The sequence below is a fragment of the Catharus ustulatus genome, chromosome 9, assembly GCF_009819885.2.
Source record: "Catharus ustulatus isolate bCatUst1 chromosome 9, bCatUst1.pri.v2, whole genome shotgun sequence".
NCBI classification, from domain to species: Eukaryota; Metazoa; Chordata; class Aves; order Passeriformes; family Turdidae; genus Catharus; species Catharus ustulatus.
The window spans coordinates 644,883-662,595 of NC_046229.1; the positions used below are offsets into that span (position 1 = coordinate 644,883).

Below are 17,713 nucleotides of genomic sequence, written 5' to 3' on the forward strand. Positions count from 1 at the left end.
AGGTGCTGGGCAGTAAATCAGGGTGTTCATTCACTGATTAAAGCAGCACAACAAATAGAGAACCCAATGGAAATGGCTGAGGGGGTTCTGCCTTGGCCTTTGGGTTTTGATAAAGTCGCTCCCAAAGCTCTTCCCAAACCACAGCTCTCCTGACAATGCAGCAGCTTTGGGTCCAGGGGACGGGAATTTGGGCTCTTTCTTCTATCAGTGTTAGGTAGAAACTCAGAATCCCAGGGTGAGTGTGTGCAGGGGATTCACTGCAGAGCTCTGGGATCAGGGCACAAACCCAGATCTGACCCCACATGGGTTCCAGAGGGACAGGTGTTTATTCCCTTTTGTTATGGAGCTATAGAATAATTATTAAACCCAGATTGTTCTGTTGTACACACTGATCTTATCCAAGCAGGGATTGCTGTGATTGCCATCAGCTCCCCAAACATCCTTTCTCATGGTTCTTGTCACCATTAAACAATAATATATTCAATTACCAAACAATTATTACATTTAACAATCACATTATTTATCACATGATGATCCCACAGGTGCAGTTTCACCTGATCCAATAAACACAAAGCCCAACATTCATACCCAGGCCTGGTTCCCTTTTCCAGCCATGCCAGACCCTGAATCTGTTGTGCACAATTCCATGATTTTAGAAATATTTTAACCCTTTGCTGTCAGCAGGACCTGCAGGTGCCAGCCTTGGGAGGTTTGGGATTAGGATCCAGCTGAGGGACACTCAGTGCCACTGCTCTGGCTGAGGGGACCCTGCAGCTGGGGACACTCCTCAGAAAAGTCCATTTTTATCAGGGCCATGGCAGGAGCCTGAGCCTCCCTTCAGGAACAATTAAAGAAATCCTAGAAATCCTCAGGCCTTCTTAAAATCCTTTTTAAAAAATATTCTGGTTAAAATACTCATCAGGACAGGAATACTCCAGCTAAGGTGGTCAAATGATTGGGGCCTTGGAACTGAGGAGCAAGAGTGAGATCAGAATCTCAGTGAGATCCAAACTAAAACTGCCCCAAAGCTCTGCACAGAAATGAGCTGGATTTCTTCTCTTTCTGACAATTTTATGATAAATGGGAAGCACTTCTTGCTTTTCAATAAAGGCAGATGAGCTCATTAATAACTGATAGAATGCAAGGAAAATGAGAGTTTTAATTCAGGCTGAGCTTATTCCCACAGACATCAGCTCCCTTTTACTGGAGAAACGTTGCACTTTGGAATGAGCAGTGTGGGGCTCTCAGGAGACATTTCAGAGCTTTAATGCTCACAACCAACCCAACATTCTCCCCTTTCCAGAGCCAGCCAAGCCCAGGCTTGTGCAGACACACAAATAATTCACCCCTGGATGGCCATGACACAGCAGCTCTGCCCTGGCCCCACTCTGGTTCTCCCAGACTCCAAAAGCCACAGTTATTAACAGCCAATTAAAGCTTTCAGGCTGGGAAAACACTTCCAGCAAGCCTTTTAAACCCTCAGACCTGTAATTTGCAGCATCTGTGGTCATGGCTGCTGTGCTGAAGGAACAATTCCGTGGAACTTTTTGGGTTGTGATGGGTGAGCACCTTGTGAGGGATCCAAACCCATTGATTGTTCCCTGCATGGAGAGCTCCATGGGAGGGACATCAAACACCCCCTGCCAGGTGGGAGCTGCAGGGAAAGGCTGGGAGGGGATTTTTGGGAGCTGAGGAGATGCCTGTGCCTCTTGTCCAGAGGGGCTGCTGAGCTGGGTGGGTGTTCCTGGCTCTGATGGGTTCCAGGGCATGGCACAGCCACGGGCACCAAGGTTTCTGTTTGGTTCTGTCCTGTCCCATCAGGGAAATCTCTGCCTGTCCTGGGACTGTCCTTATTGCTGTGTGACACCCAGATCCCAATCCTTTATTCTGTGTGATACTGGGATCTCATTCCTTTATCCTGGATGATACTGAGATCCCATTCCTTTATTGCTGTGTGACACCCAGATCCCATTCCTTTATTCTGTGTGACACCCAGATCCCAATCCTTTATTCTGTGTGACACTGGGATCCCATTCCTTTATTCTGTGTGACACTGGGATCCCATTCCTTTATTCTGTGTGACACCCAGATCCCAATCCTTTATTCTGTGTGACACCCAGATCCCAATCCTTTATCCTGTGTGACACCCAGATCCCAATCCTTTATTCTGTGTGACACTGGGATCCCATTCCTTTATTCTGTGTGACACTGGGATCCCAATCCTTTATTCTGTGTGACACCCAGATCCCAATCCTTTATCTTGTGTGACACTGGGATCCCAATCCTTTATTCTGTGTGATACTGGGATCCCATTCCTTTATTCTGTCTGATACTGGGATCCCATTCCTTTATCCTGTGTCACACCCAGATCCCAATCCTTTATCCTGTGTGATACTGGGATCCCATTCCTTTATCCTGTGTGACACCCAGATCCCATTCCTTTATCCTGTGTGACATTGGGATCCCAATCCTTTATTGCTGTGTGACACTGGGATCCCAATCCTTTATCCTGTGTGACACTGGGATCTCATTCCTTTATCCTGTGTGACACTGGGATCCCAATCCTTTATCCTGTGTGACACTGGGATCCCATTCCTTTATTCTGTGTGACACCCAGATCCCATTCCTTTATCCTGTGTGACACTGGGATCCCAATCCTTTATTGCTGTGTGACACTGGGATCCCAATCCTTTATCCTGTGTGACACTGGGATCTCATTCCTTTATCCTGTGTGACACTGGGATCCCAATCCTTTATCCTGTGTGACACTGGGATCCCATTCCTTTATTCTGTGTGACACACAGATCCCAATCCTTTATCCTGTGTGACACTGGGATCCCATTCCTTTATTCATGTATCACACCCAGATCCCAATCCTTTATTCTGTGTGACACTGGGATCCCATTCCTTTATTCTGTGTGACACCCAGATCCCATTCCTTTATCCTGTGTGACACTGGGATCCCAATCCTTTATTCTGTGTGACACCCAGATCCCATTCCTTTATCCTGTGTGATACTGGGATCCCAATCCTTTATTCTGTGTGACACCCAGATCCCATTCCTTTATCCTGTGTGATACTGGGATCCCATTCCTTTATTCATGTATCACACCCAGACCCCAATCCTTTATCTTGTGTGACACCCAGATCCCAATCCTTTATTCTGTGCCACACCCAGATCCCAATCCTTTATCTTGTGTGACACCCAGATCCCAATCCTTTATTCTGTGTGACACCCAGATCCCAATCCTTTATTCCTGTATCACACCCAGATCCCATTCCTTTATTCCTGTATCACACCCAGACCCCAATCCTTTATCCTGTGTGACACCCGGACCCCAATCCTTTGGGTCCTGTGGCCAAGGAGAGCTGTTGCTGTTTTATTTTTGGACCCTGGCTGGGATCAGCTGCCCCAGCAGGGGCTCTGGTCCCTGCAGCTGCCCTGACCTGGCTTTGCTCCGTCCTGCAGGGCTGCAGACCATCAGCAGGGATGCTGTAGTGCTGGGCTGCTCCAGCCCCAGTGTCCAGCCTGGCCTGGGCACTCCCAGCTGCTCTGTGACACCCTTTGGCTACAAATCACTCTGCTGCACCTCGGGCTTGTTGAGTTTCCCTATGGGGATGGCTCAGGGGAAAACCTTTGGTGAACTCCAGGAGTGTGAGGGGTTTCAGCTGCCCTTGGGTGTGAGTTAAATCTCACTGTGCAGATGCTGCATTTCAGGAGCCCTGTGCTCAGCCTGCAGTAATGTGTTCTGTGGTTGTTCCCTTTCAGCCAAGCCCTTTGAGAGTGGGCAGTACCTGGACATCTACGGCATCACCAGGGACCAGGCTGGGGAGTACGAGTGCAGCGCAGAGAACGACGTCTCCGTGCCAGACGTGAAAAAAGTCAAAGTGACAGTGAACTGTAAGTGCTGTTCTGTGTCACCCCTCAGTGCTGGAGGAGCAGTCTGCAGCAGCCAGCTGGAGCTGCTCCTCTGGGGCTCGGGGAGCTGTGCTCTCTGCTGGTCACCTGGGTGTCACCTGGGTGCCAGCTCTGGTTTTTGGGTGATGATCTGAGCGGGTTCTGGTGGCTGCTGTGGGTGTTGGACTGAGTTTAAACCTGCTTGGTTTATCTTGTTTATCTTGTGCTGGTGGTGCTGTGAGTGAAATGAGACGGGAAACTCTCTTGGGTCACTCGGTGGGGTGATGTGCTTGGAGTGTGAGCTGTTCCCCAGGGCAGCTGGGGTCCCTGCAGTGCCACTGCCACTGCTGGGTGACACTGCAGCTCTGGCCTGGGAGTCCCACACCGAGGAGCTGTTCTCAGCTTGGCTCCCCATCTGATTTAGCACTCAGTGGGATGTGAAATATTCCTTTTCCCTCCAACATGGGAGGAAACACGCGGAATACAATGTGAATAATTTCTCTCGTTCCTTCTAACAATTTTCTTTGGTTAACTTCAATTACCCAGTGTGTAATTTGTTTCTGGTTCTGGAGTCACTGTGGCAGCTTTATTGGTCACAAACATGAGATGTGAGCATTGTGTCTCCCCCAGAGACCTCGTCCCAGCTGGTGTGGGCAGCAAAGCCCCTCACCCCCATCATCTGGGGTCACTGGGGGCATTCACATCCCAGCCTGTTCTTGTTCACAAGGACCAGAGCTCCTGGGGCACGTGGGGACAGTGCAGTGACACTTCTGGAGGGGCTGGATTGTGCTCCAGGGTTCCTTGGGCACGTGGGGACAGTGCAGTGACACTTCTGGAGGGGCTGCATTGTGCTCCAGGGTTCCTTGGGCACATGGGAACAGTGCAGTGACACTTCTGGAAGAGCTGCATTGTGCTCCAGGGTTCCTTGAGCACATGGGGACAGTGCAGTGACACTTCTGCAGGGGTTGGATTGCGCTCCAGGGCTCCTTGGACACATGGGGACAGTGCAGTGACACTTCTGGAGTGGATGGATTGTGCTCCAGGGTTCCTTGGGGACAGTGCAGTGGCACTTCTGGAGGGGCTGCATTGTGCTCCAGGGTTCCTTGAGCACATGGGGACAGTGCAGTGACACTTCTGCAGGGGTTGGATTGCGCTCCAGGGCTCCTTGGGGACAGTGCAGTGACACTTCTGGAAGAGCTGGATTGTGCTCCAGGGTTCCTTGGGGACAGTGCAGTGACACTTCTGGAAGAGCTGCATTGTGCTCCAGGGTTCCTTGGGCACGTGGGGACAGTGCAGTGACACTTTGGAGGGGCTGGATCCTCTCTGGGTGCCAGGACAGAGCCCTGTGCTGCTCTTTGTCCCAGTGCAGCCACCTGGGCCCAGCTGGGACTGTCCCCATGGATGTGCTGGTGTCGTGTCACATTCAGACAAACTCCTGCTGCTCTGGCAGTATGCAGAGTCATTGATTTTATTTATTTTTTAATAACTTCTCACAGCTCCAGAGTCTCGTGGCAGCAGTGGAGCTGGGCTGTGGTGCAGCTGTGCCAGTGTGTGCTCATGGCTGGTTTGTCACAGTCAGCTCATTGTCACACTGGGCTGGGGACATGTCCCCAACAGCTGAGCTCCGAGCAGGAGTCTGGAAACATCTGCCTGCAGTCACTGCTTGTCAGGAATTCACAGTCATTAATTTCCAGGTTTAAATCTGCAGAGTTGTTGATGAAAGCAGTGAGAGGAGAGCTGCTCTGGCTGGGCAGTGCCTGTGTCAGATGTTGTTCTCTGAAGCCATCTGTTCATTTCCACACCAGGCTGCTCGGAGCCAGGACTGCTCCCCATGGATTCCATCCCTTCCCTGGTGCTGAGCAGGGCAGGGCTGGGCAAGGTTGGGCTTGGTGTCCAGGGGGGAATTTCCAGCCTGAGCCCTCCTGTGAGTTCTGCTCCTCTGCTGCTGCTCACACCCACCCCTGGTGGCACCGTGTGATGGGGGCTGCTCCTGGTGGCACTCAGGGATTGCATTCCTGGTGGCACTCCGGGATTGTACTCCTGGTGACATTCCACGATGGATGGAGCTCCTGGTGGCATTCCAGGATTGCATTCCTGGTGACATTCCATGATTGTACTCCTGGTGGCATTCCATGATGAATGGTGGTCCTGGTGGCATTCCAGGATTGCATTCCTGGTGGCATTCCATATTTGTATTCCTGGTGACATTCCATGATTGTACTCCTGGTGGCATTCCATGATGGATGGTGGTCCTGGTGGCATTCCAGGATTGCATTCTTGGTGGCATTCCATGATTGTGTCCCTGGTGGCACTCCAGGATTGCATTCCTGGTGACATTCCATGATGGGTGCTGCTCCTGGTGGCATTCCATGATTGTGTTCCTGGTGGCATTCCATGATTGTATTCCTGGTGGCACTCCAGGATTGCATTCCTGGTGGCATTCCATGTTTGCATTCCTGGTGGCACTCCAGGATTGCATTCCTGGTGACATTCCATGATTGTACTCCGGGTAGCATTCCATGATTGTGTTCCTGGTGGCATTCCATGATTGTACTCCTGGTGGCATTCCATGATGAATGGTGGTTCTGGTGACATTCCATGCTTGTACTCCCGGTGACATTCCATGATGGTTCTCCTGGTGGCATTCAGGATTGTATTCTTGGTGACATTCCATGATAGATGGAGCTCCTGGTGACATTCCATGATTGTACTCCTGGTGGCATTCCAGGATTGTACTCCTGGTGGCATTCCATTATTGTATTCCTGGTGACATTCCATGATGAATGGTGGTCCTGGTGGCATTCCAGGATTGTATTCCTGGTGACATTCCAGGATTGTATTCTTGGTGACATTCCATGACTCTGGTCGTGGTGGCATTCCATGATTGTACTCCTGGTGACATTCCATGACTCTGGTCCTGGTGGCATTCCAGGATTGTGTTCCTGGTTAATTCCATGACCCCCTCCCAGTGCAGGGAGCTGTTGGTACAGGATATTCAAGGCACTGAGCCCTGTTCAGTCCTGTTGATCAGGGTTAAATGACTTTGTGAAATTCCAGTTTCTTGGCCGGGCAGCTCCCGCCCCTCCACAAACCAGGAGCTCCCAGACCACGGTCACGGCTCCCACAGGGGCTCCTTGCACTGCTCCATGCACCACAATCCACATTCTGTACTTAATTCTTGTCTGTCCTCCCTAATTCCCCTTTGGAAAAGCATGGCCTGAGAATCTGCCTGAGCTCCAAAGGGACGTGGGGTGCAGAGAAGGAGAGAAGCCACTGAAGCTGCTGCTGGGTGCTGAAGAGAAGCTCCACCAAATCAAGTTAAAACAGATAGGACGTAATCCAATCTCATTTCACAAATAAATCCCATTAGCATTTCCCATTACATTTTGTAAAGCAAATACTGATTTATAGATTGTAATATCGAACCCTGCTTTGAACGAGGCAGTGTGTAGATTTAGTGTGTCATCTGGAAGCTGGAGCTCTCCATGTGCCACTGTCACCCCTCTCCTCCCCTGCTCCATCACTGACTGCCTGAGGAACATCAAAGGCAGCTGCTAAATCCTGGAACTTGCAGCAGAGCTGAGGATGAGGACTGGGCTGTGCTCCTCAGGAAAGGGGCATTGATCTGCTTTTATTTCCAAGTGGCAGCTGTCTGAATAAACAGCACGAGTGGAGTTAATGTGCAGAATTCCCTTTCTCAGGCTGATGCAGGGTCAGGCTGTGGCTGTGCCTTGGGCAGCCCCGGCAGAGCTGCACCCTCACACCTGGCTGGAGCGAGCTCCTCGGGGAGGAAAAGGACATTTCTGGGGGGTTTGTCCTGTTTCCAGGTGACTTGTTCCATTTCTTGGGATGATTTCAGGGTTCTCATCTCTGGCTGTGGCATTACTGAGACTGTCCAGCCACAGGCCCAGGATGGTGACAGGTGAGCAGGACAGGTTCCAGGTGCCCAGGTGATCAGGACTGGTGCACAGGTGAGCAGGACAGGTACCCAGGTGAGCAGGACTGGTGCACAGGTGAGCAGGACAGGTACCCAGGTGCCCAGGACTGGTGCCAGGTGAGCAGAGCAGCAGCAGAGCTTTGCAGCCCCCGTGTGCCCCCCTGAAGGCAGATTTGAGCCCAGCTCAGCTGGTCTGAGCCTGGGAGTTGTGCTCAGACCCAGCTGCTGCCCCTCCTGCTGCCCTGCAGCTCCACAATCACCCCCGAGGAACCTGCTGCTCCTCTCCTCATGGCCCAGGTGCTGTCACACCTCTGCTCACCTGAGCATCGTGTCCATGGGCATTGTTTCCATTTTTATGGGAAATGAAGGGGCTGGGTGTCACTCCCTGTGCTCCTGTGCCTGACAGAGCCTCACCTGGGCTGTGGTAGCTGCTCAGCCCTTACACTGCAGCCCTGCATTTCCTTTTGATGAGTTTTTGGAGCTCTCTAGGCTGATTTTGTTTGTGCCAGTTTGGTTTATCTGAGTAGTCACTGCATTATTCTTCCCTTGCCTTAACCTGGAGTACAGAACAGAGGACTGGGGTCACTGAACTGGTGAAATCTCGTGTTTGGAATGAGTGTGTCCCCAGCCTGACAGAGCCCAAGAGTTTGGAAAAAGGGAGGGGGGTCCTGTGCAGGGCTCAGCTTGGATTCCAGGATCCTCGGGATCCCCTCCAGGTCAGCACACTCTGGCATTTAACCCTTTCCTTGTCACCCACATGCTTTGTGTTCTTCAGCAAACCATCCCCATGTGGGGGCTTCATTCCCAAGCTGACCAGGATCTCCTGTGTGCTGGGAGCTGGTCCCACATGGGATTCCTGGGGTCATGGCCCTGGATGGACACCCCAGCCCTGCCGGGGGGTTTCCATCCATCCATCCATCCATCATCCATCCATCCATCCATCCATCCATCCATCATCCATCATCCATCCATCATCCATCCATCATCCATCCATCATCCATCCATCCATCCATCATCCATCCATCATCCATCCATCATCCATCCATCCATCCATCATCCATCATCCATCCATCATCCATCCATCCATCCATCCATCATCCATCCATCATCCATCCATCCATCATCCATCCATCCATCCATCCATCATCCATCCATCATCCATCCATCATCCATCCATCCATCCATCATCCATCATCCATCCATCATCCATCCATCCATCATCCATCCATCCATCCATCCATTCATCCATCCATCATCCATCCATCCATCCATCCATCCATCCATCATCCATCCATCATCCATCCATCCATCCATCATCCATCCATCATCCATCCATCATCCATCCATCCATCATCCATCCATCCATCATCCATCCATCCATCATCCATCATCCATCCCTCCATCCATCCATCATCCATCATCCATCCATCCATCATCCATCCATCATCCATCCATCATCCATCCATCATCCATCCATCATCCATCCATCATCCATCCATCATCCATTCATCCATCCATCATCCATCCATCCATCATCCATCCATCCATCATCCATCCATCCATCATCCATCCATCCATCATCCATCCATCATCCATCCATCATCCATCCATCCATCATCCATCCATCATCCATCATTCATCCATCCATCATCCATCCATCCATTATCCATCCATCATCCATCATCCATCCATCCATTATCCATCCATCCATCCATCCATCATCCATCCATCATCCATCCATCCATCATCCATCCATCATCCATCATTCATCCATCCATCCATCATCCATCATCCATCCATCCATCATCCATCCATCATCCATCCATCCATCATCCATCCATCATCCATCCATCCATCCATCATCCATCCATCATCCATCCATCCATCCATCATCCATCCATCCATTCCATCCATCATCCATCATCCATCCATCCATCCCTGTGGGTTTGGGGAGCCTTCCCTTCCCTTCCCTTCCCTTCCCTTCCCTTCCCTTCCCTTCCCTTCCCTTCCCTTCCCTTCCCTTCCCTTCCCTTCCCTTCCCTTCCCTTCCCTTCCCTTCCCTTCCCTTCCCTTCCCTTCCCTTCCCTTCCCTTCCCTTCCCTTCCCGCTCCCATCAGGAATTTCTCGGTGGGGTTTTTGCTGCGGGAATGGGTGAGCTCCTCGTTAGGAATTTTAAGTGGGGTGTTTGTTTTCGCTTGGCCAGCCCGGCTTGTGCAGAACAGCTCCCCTCATTAGCATTTCTCCCCTCATTAGCATTTCTCCCCTCATTAGCATTTCTCCCCTCATTAGCATTTCTTCGAAGGCTCCTCGCTGTTGCTATGGTGTTTTGCATAACATTATGGATAACACTCCGATTTTACTTTGAAATCAGACATCCTGTACTAGCCACGCCGGCCTAATTATATCTGAACCTTAAACCTGGGGAAAACACCCCCGGACTTGGGGGCTGGAGGGGCTGCCAGTCCTGGACTGTCCCTGTGACTCTGCAAGTGTCCTGTGCCATCCACTCCTGCCCTGGGATCAGCATTTCCCTGGCAAGGTCTGCAGTCTGGATTCCAGAAGGAACATTTCCCCCGTTAAATTATTAAATATTAAGACAAAGCCCACATATTTTCTGGAGGTCTCAGTCCTCCTCTGCTTTGGCAGCAAGTATAAAATTGCTCTGAGCAATTTAATTTTAATTTCCACTTTCCTCTAATAAAAGGGAGGGGAGGAGGGGGCTTCTCTCGAAGCAGCAATCAATAACTCTGATCCTTTCTGTTTTTAATAGCTACTGATTTGCAGCTCCATCTTTATATCCCTGACTAAGCTGAGGGTTTGGGGTTAAGGTCAGCGCTGGTTTTATGAGCCCAGCTTCCCTGCCAGGGGCTCTGCTGCTCCCTCAGTTCTCAGGTGCAATCCCAAAAGGGGATTTTGGCCTCCTGGAGCTCTGACTGGGCTCAGGTTTGTTCTCCCCAGGAGCAGTGGGTTCCGTGCTGGGATGTGTGGAATGCTGGGCACTGCCCCCAGGCCCCAGCTGTGCCCAGCTGTGCCCAGCTGTGCCCAGGCACGGCTCCATCCCTGTGTGCCCAGAGCTGCTGATCCCCCGTGGGAAGGGAACCCCTCAGGATTGGTGCCCTGTGTCCAGGATTCCTTCCTGCTGCAGACAGGGTGATGGGGATGGAGCGTCCTCCCCTCGGCTCCTCACCCAAAAACATCTGCAAAAACATCTCACCCAAAAGCACAGCTGGAGCTGGGCTGCTGCTCTCAGTGGGGACAAAGCTGCTGCTGCTCCTGGCACGGGCTGGGCTGGGGCTGCAGGGATGGGCAGGGACACAGACCCTGCTCTGATCCTGCTCTGATCCCAGCTCTGATCCTGCTCTGATCCCAGCTCTGATCCTGCTCTGATCCCAGCTCTGACCCTGCTCTGATCCTGCTCTGATCCCAGCTCTGATCCCAGCTCTGATCCCAGCTCTGATCCCAGCTCTGATCCTGCTCTGACCCTGCTCTGATCCCAGCTCTGATCCCTGCTCTGATCCTGCTCTGACCCTGCTCTGATCCTGCTCTGATCCTGCTCTGATCCCAGCTCTGATCCCAGCTCTGATCCCAGCTCTGATCCCAGCTCTGAGCCCAGCTCTGAGCCCAGCTCTGAGCCCAGCTCTGATCCCAGCCCAGCTCTGATCCCAGCCCAGCTCTGATCCCAGCCCTGCTCTGATCCCAGCTCTGATCCCAGCCTGGCTCTGATCCCTGCTCTGATGCCAGCCCAGCTCTGATCCCAGCTCTGACCCTGCTCTGATCCTGCTCTGATCCCAGCCCTGCTCTGATCCCAGCTCTGATCCCAGCCCAGCTCTGATCCCAGCTCTGATCCCAGCTCTGATCCCAGCTCTGAGCCCAGCTCTGAGCCCAGCTCTGAGCCCAGCTCTGATCCCAGCCCAGCTCTGATCCCAGCCCTGCTCTGATCCCAGCTCTGATCCCAGCCCTGCTCTGATCCCAGCTCTGATCCCTGCTCTGATCCCAGCTCTGATCCCAGCCTGGCTCTGATCCCTGCTCTGATGCCAGCCCAGCTCTGATCCCAGCTCTGACCCTGCTCTGATCCTGCTCTGATCCCAGCCCTGCTCTGATCCCAGCTCTGATCCCAGCCCAGCTCTGATCCCAGCTCTGATCCTGCTCTGATCCCAGCCCAGCTCTGATCCCAGCCCAGCTCTGATCCCAGCTCTGATCCCAGCTCTGATCCCAGCCCAGCTCTGATCCCAGCCCAGCTCTGATCCCTGCTCTGATCCCAGCCCAGCTCTGATCCCAGCTCTGATCCCTGCTCTGATCCCAGCTCTGATGCCAGCCCTCCTCTGAGCACACAGCTGCCCACTGGGCTGAAGGAGTCGAGGGACAGCACAGCCCTTGTGGAAATTCGGGTTCAAATCAAGGACAGCAGAGCTGGGTTTGACTGCAGCCACCAGCCAAGGGCTGCCAGAAAATATTTCAGGTGAAACCAGTGTGAATAACAGGCTTGGGCTGTTGGGGTTTTTTTAACACAAAACAAAAATCTTTGGAGAATTTCTGCAATCTCATAAATTGAAGATTTTGTTCATGCACAATGTCATCAGTTGGGGTTTTTTGCTTTTCGGTTTTGTCTCGTTATTTCTGGTCACCATTAGGACTAAATTGTTTTTTAGCTAATTTGCAAGCTGGTCTCATCACAGAGCCTGTCTGAGGTATGTGATGTCCTATCTCACAGCCACACCAAGGAAACAGCTCACACAGCAGGAGCTGCCCTGACAGTCAAAGCACCTCACTGCTGGGTGAGGAAAGGATGCTGCTGCTCTAAAAAAAATATTTCCTTCCACTGCTGGGGAAAGAAACCTCTTGGAAAGTAATGGTTGCCATTTTATGTCCTTCAGGTGTTTTATTAACATTTCAGAAGCCAGATTAAAACAATATAGTTCACATTTGAGACTCGAGTGCAATTTGGCTCTTAAATTAATATTGATTTCTTTGGGGGAGGGGCGGTTTGTGCAGAGGTTCTGCAAACTCTGTGTGGTTCCTGCAGTTGTGTATTTGGTTTGGTTTAGGGGAAATTTGGGAGGAAATTTCTGAATGGGTTTTTTTAGGAAGTAGATGGTGGTGTGGGAGCGTGGCAGAGCTGCTGTCCCTGCTGTCCCTGCTGTCCCTGCTGTCCCTGCTGTCCCTGCTCAGAGAGGGACATTTGTGCCACCCCAGCACATCCCCAGGGCTGCTGCAGCAGCTGCAGCACCAGCACTCAGATCTCTCAGCAGGTGAGGAGGGTGTTCCTCATCTTGCACAGAAATGCTTCACTCTGCCAGGCTGGGAGGGAGACAGGGATGGGGACAGGGACAGGGACAGAGGGACAGGGATGAGACAATCAATACTAGAAATACTGTAATCAATACTAGAAATACTGTAATCAATACTGGAAATACTGGTATCTATACTGGAAAATATGAAATCAATACTGGAAATACTCTAATCAATACTGGAAATACTGAAATCAATACTGGAAATACTGAAATCAATACTGGAAATACTGAAATCAACACTGGAAATACTGAAATCAATACTGGAAATACTGATATCAACACTGGAAATACTGAAATCAATACTGGAAATACTGAAATCAACACTGGAAATACTCTAATCAATACTGGAAATACTGAACTCAATACTGGAAATACTGTAATCAATACTGGAAATACTGAAATCAATAATTGCTGCTGGTTTTACACAGGCACCGTGTGAAGCTTTCAGGCCATTGCTGGTGACAGTGGGACCAGATCCTGAATCTGGGGGCAGGGAAGTCCAGGGAAGGGCTCTCAGAGGTTTCATTTCCTGCTCTGCTCTTGCTGTCCTTTAGAAGGAGGGCTCCAGTGGGGCTCTGGACACCCCTGCACACCCATGGGCAGCAGGAATCGCTCCTGTCCCTGGGTTGGCTCCCTGGTGCTTTGCCAGCCCCTCCAGCAGTGAGAATCCATCTCAGGGGCTGAGGCTGAACAGAAATGAGTCAGCTCTAAAGCAGCAATGTGGAGCAGAGCTGTGTTGGACTCAGGGCTGGAGCCAAAATTGATGGAGAGCTCTCCAGCTTCCAGGAGTGCTGCCTTGCCCAGATCCCTCTTCAGCAAAAACAATTACTTAAAATATTTCCTAATAGGCAGCAGAGTGAAAAGCAATTTCCTGCCTGTGATTTCACTGCTGTGGGGCCTCCCTGAACCTTCGAGGGGTGCTCAGAGGGGTCTGGGGGCACAAAGAGCCAGGTCTGGGCAGGGCCAGCCCTGTGCAACTCTCCATCCCCTGATTTCTGCTTTTTCAGGGATTTTTAATCCCAGTAATTGCAGTTTGAAGTGGTTCTGCACTAGAAATGTGCTGTAATGATATTATTACAACCTGATTTTCCCTGTGGCAGGGCTGGGCTCCAGACACCTCCTGGGTGTGCTGAGGCAGCAGATGGGAGCCACAGGAGCTGTGAGAAGCCCCCTTGGCTTTCACAGTTGGAAACAAGGCAGTGCTGGGATGCAGGAGGCAGGAAAAGCTTCCAGCATCACTGCTCAGGCATCATAAACCCGATTAATGATAATAATAATAATAATAATAATAATAATAATAATGATAATGCTTCTCCCTCAGGCATCATCATCCTGATAAATAATAATAACAACAAAGCTGTTTCTGCTCACCCCTTCTGCTCTCCTGAAACAAACCCAGGAGGTTTTAGGGGCTGCAGTGCCCCTTTCTGCAGCTCAGAGCTGCAGGGAATCCCAGGGCTCTGGGATGGAAGGCATGGCAGGAACATCACAGATCTGTGCTGTGGTTTTGGCTCCTGCTGTGCTCACAAAGGTGCTGAGTGGTGCTGGGCTGGGGGAGTTCAGCTCTTCACAATCTCCATTTCCAGTTCTGTGAGATCTCAGCTCTGTCACCACCCACGAGTTCTGCTGCCCCTGCTCCTGAGGGGTGGTGGCCAGGGGAGCACTGAGGAAATCTGGGATTGTTTCCCAGGGCAGCTCCCCCATTCCAGGTGTCCCAGGTAAAGCCAGGGCTGCCCCAGGGCTGGCTGGGGATCTGTGGTCCCTCCCTGGGGAACTGTGACACCCCAGGGCTGTCACTGGGGCACAGACCCATGTCCTGGGACAGACTGGGACACAAACCCATGTCCTGGGACAGACTGGGACACAAACCCATGTCCTGGGACAGACTGGGACACAAACCCATGTCCTGGGACAGACTGGGACACAAACCCATGTCCTGGGACAGGCTGGGACAGGCTGAGGCACAGACTGGGACACAGACCCATGTCCTGGGACAGGCTGGGACAGACTGGGACAGACTGGGACACAGACCCATGTCCTGGGACAGGCTGGGACAGACTGGGACAGACTGGGGCACAGACCCATGTCCTGGGACAGGCTGGGACACAAACCCATGCCCCGGGACAGTCACAGGGACACAAACCCATGCCCTGGGACAGGCTGGGACACAAACCCATGCCCTGGGACAGTCACAGGGACACAAACCCATGCCCTGGGACAGGCTGGGACAGACTGGGACACAAACCCATGTCCTGGGACAGACTGGGACACAAACCAATGTCCTGGGACAGACTGGGAGCCTGGCCTGCCCCTGGTGCCCATCAGTGCCTCTGCCACTCTGCAAACTCAGAGTCACACTGAGGTGGAATTCTCAGTTTAATTTTTAAATTAGAGCTTTTTTATTTTTGATTTTGTGTTGCACAGACTGTTCCTGGGACTGAAGGATTTGGGATTTCTGTGTTTTCCTGCCCTTGGCAGAGCCCCCTGAGGCCGTGGCTCTGGGGGTGCCACTGCCAGGTCCCACAGAGCTGAGCCCTGCTCACACCTGGCAGCCAAACCCCCCCTTGGTGCAAAATTCACTTTTTTTAATGCAGAGCTTCGAGCCCTTCCCTGGCTGCCTCTCCTTCTCCATGAGCTGCATATGTACATCAGCTCCAACACTCTGTCAGGGAACAGGGGTTTTCAATCAAAGAGACTGTCAGGAAAGCTGATTCACTAACAAGAAAGCTGTCAAGCTGTGACAGCTGCTGTCTTTGCAACCCCAAACAATCTGTTCAGCGCTAGCTCTGACTTCTGCTCCCATTTATTGTGAGCAGTAACCAGCGTGGCCCTGCCAGGCTCTGGGGCTCACCTGGCTGGTCCAGGCACACCCCAGCAGCACGGGAGCAGTTCCCTGTGCTGAAGTTCTGCTCTCAGCTCTGTCCTGAGCTCCAGTGTCACTCCTCAGCTCAGCTGTGTAGCCAAATGTGGGTCTGGGGATTGCATGGCTGCTGGGATTTAATGATTTCTGCTTTTTCCCCATGCTGCTGAATAATGGATTTCACTCTGAACACAACGTGTTTATCCACAGAAACCAGTGAAGGAATTGGTTCTGGTGCTTCATCATCCCAGCTCCTCAGAGAGCACAGAGATCCCCCTGGCAAGGGGCTGGGGCTCAGGCAGGGGCTGCTGCCCAGGGACAGAATTCACTGTGCCAGCCTTTGAAAAGGGAGAGAGGAGCAGCCTGACACCTCCCTGCAATGGCTTCACTGGGACCCCAGTGCTCCTTCCATGGGATCCCAGTGCTCCTTTCATGGATCCCAGTGCTCCTTTAATGGGATCCCAGTGCTCCTTTAATGGGACCCCAGTGCTCCTTTCATGGGATCCCAGAGCTCCTTTCATGGGATCCCAGTGCTCCTTTAAATGGATCCCAGTGCTCCTTCAATGGGATCCCAGTGTTCCTTTAATGGGATCCCAGTGCATTTCCAGAGCTGCCTTAAGGGAATGGGGAGGAAAGCTGGGCCAGAAGAGGATTCTAGAGGTGCAGGGTGAGATGAACCCCAGTGCACAGACAAACAAAGCTTTTCCTCCAGCTCCCCTTTTCTTCTGCAGCTCCCTCCAGGTCTTTGTTTGCTTTGCTGCTTTTTGGGAGGCCTCATCAAGTTCTTTCCTCTTTTTTAATTATTTTTTTTAATCCCTGAAATACCTGTGAAACAGATTGTCCACGTTTCCTGTCTGGCAGCCTATTATTTATTAAGTAATATTTTGTGCTGCTGGTTTTTATGTTTTCCACCCACAGAACATTTACCTGAGCTCTGCTCTCAGCACTGAGAGGTTTTCTGCCCAAAGCCATGACTGGCACAGCAGGCAGGGATTTGGGGGATCCAGGGCAACCCATGGGCTGCAGCTGAGGGAGTTTGGGGTGGATGTGCCCTGTGACATCCCAGACCCCATCCAGGGAGTGCCCGAGGCTCCTCTGCCCCCAGGGGATCCCACAGTTGTTCAATAATCCACACTGGGAAAGGGGAAGCCTCAGTGGGAAAGGGGAAGCTGGGGGAATGGGATAGGATGTTGGTGTTATAAATGAGAAGCAAAAGTCTCAATTTTTAGCACAATTTAGATTGTTATATTTTATATTTTATATTTTATATTTTATATTTTATATTTTATATTTTATATTTTATATTTTATATTTTATATTTTATATTTTATATTTTATACAATGTGAGGGGTCACTGCCCACTCCAGGCTCCTCCAACCTTGGTTTGCAGCTTCTCCCTACAGCATGGTTTCTTGTTGTAATCAATAATTTTGGGTTTTTGCTGTGATAATTTTGCCAGGCAAGCAGTGGTGGTGAATAAACATCTGTAAAGTCCCTGGGAGTCAGTCCCACAGATACCATCTGGTCTGGGCAGATAAAACCGGCAGAAATTGGGAAATTCTGGTTTTTGTGGAGAGGCAGCATTGCTAGAACAAAGGCAGGAATCTGAGTTTGCAAAATCTGTGGGACTATTGGAAAGTGTGATTTTACAAACTGGTAGCATTTACAAATTATTTAGAGACACAGTATTTATAATGGGGGTTTAAACCAGGATGATTTAATCACAT

General features: G+C 51.2%; 1 protein-coding gene across 2 annotated transcripts in view; it reads left to right on the top strand.

Moving 5' to 3' along the window:
- NEGR1 (neuronal growth regulator 1) overlaps positions 1-17,713 on the top strand; it is a 193,220-nt gene that overhangs the window by 110,677 nt on the left and 64,830 nt on the right. For both annotated transcript variants that reach the window (XM_033067391.2, XM_033067392.2), the window contains exon 4: positions 3,770-3,901. In XM_033067391.2, the coding sequence (XP_032923282.1) occupies positions 3,770-3,901 (132 nt within the window). The remainder of the gene's footprint in view (positions 1-3,769; positions 3,902-17,713) is intronic.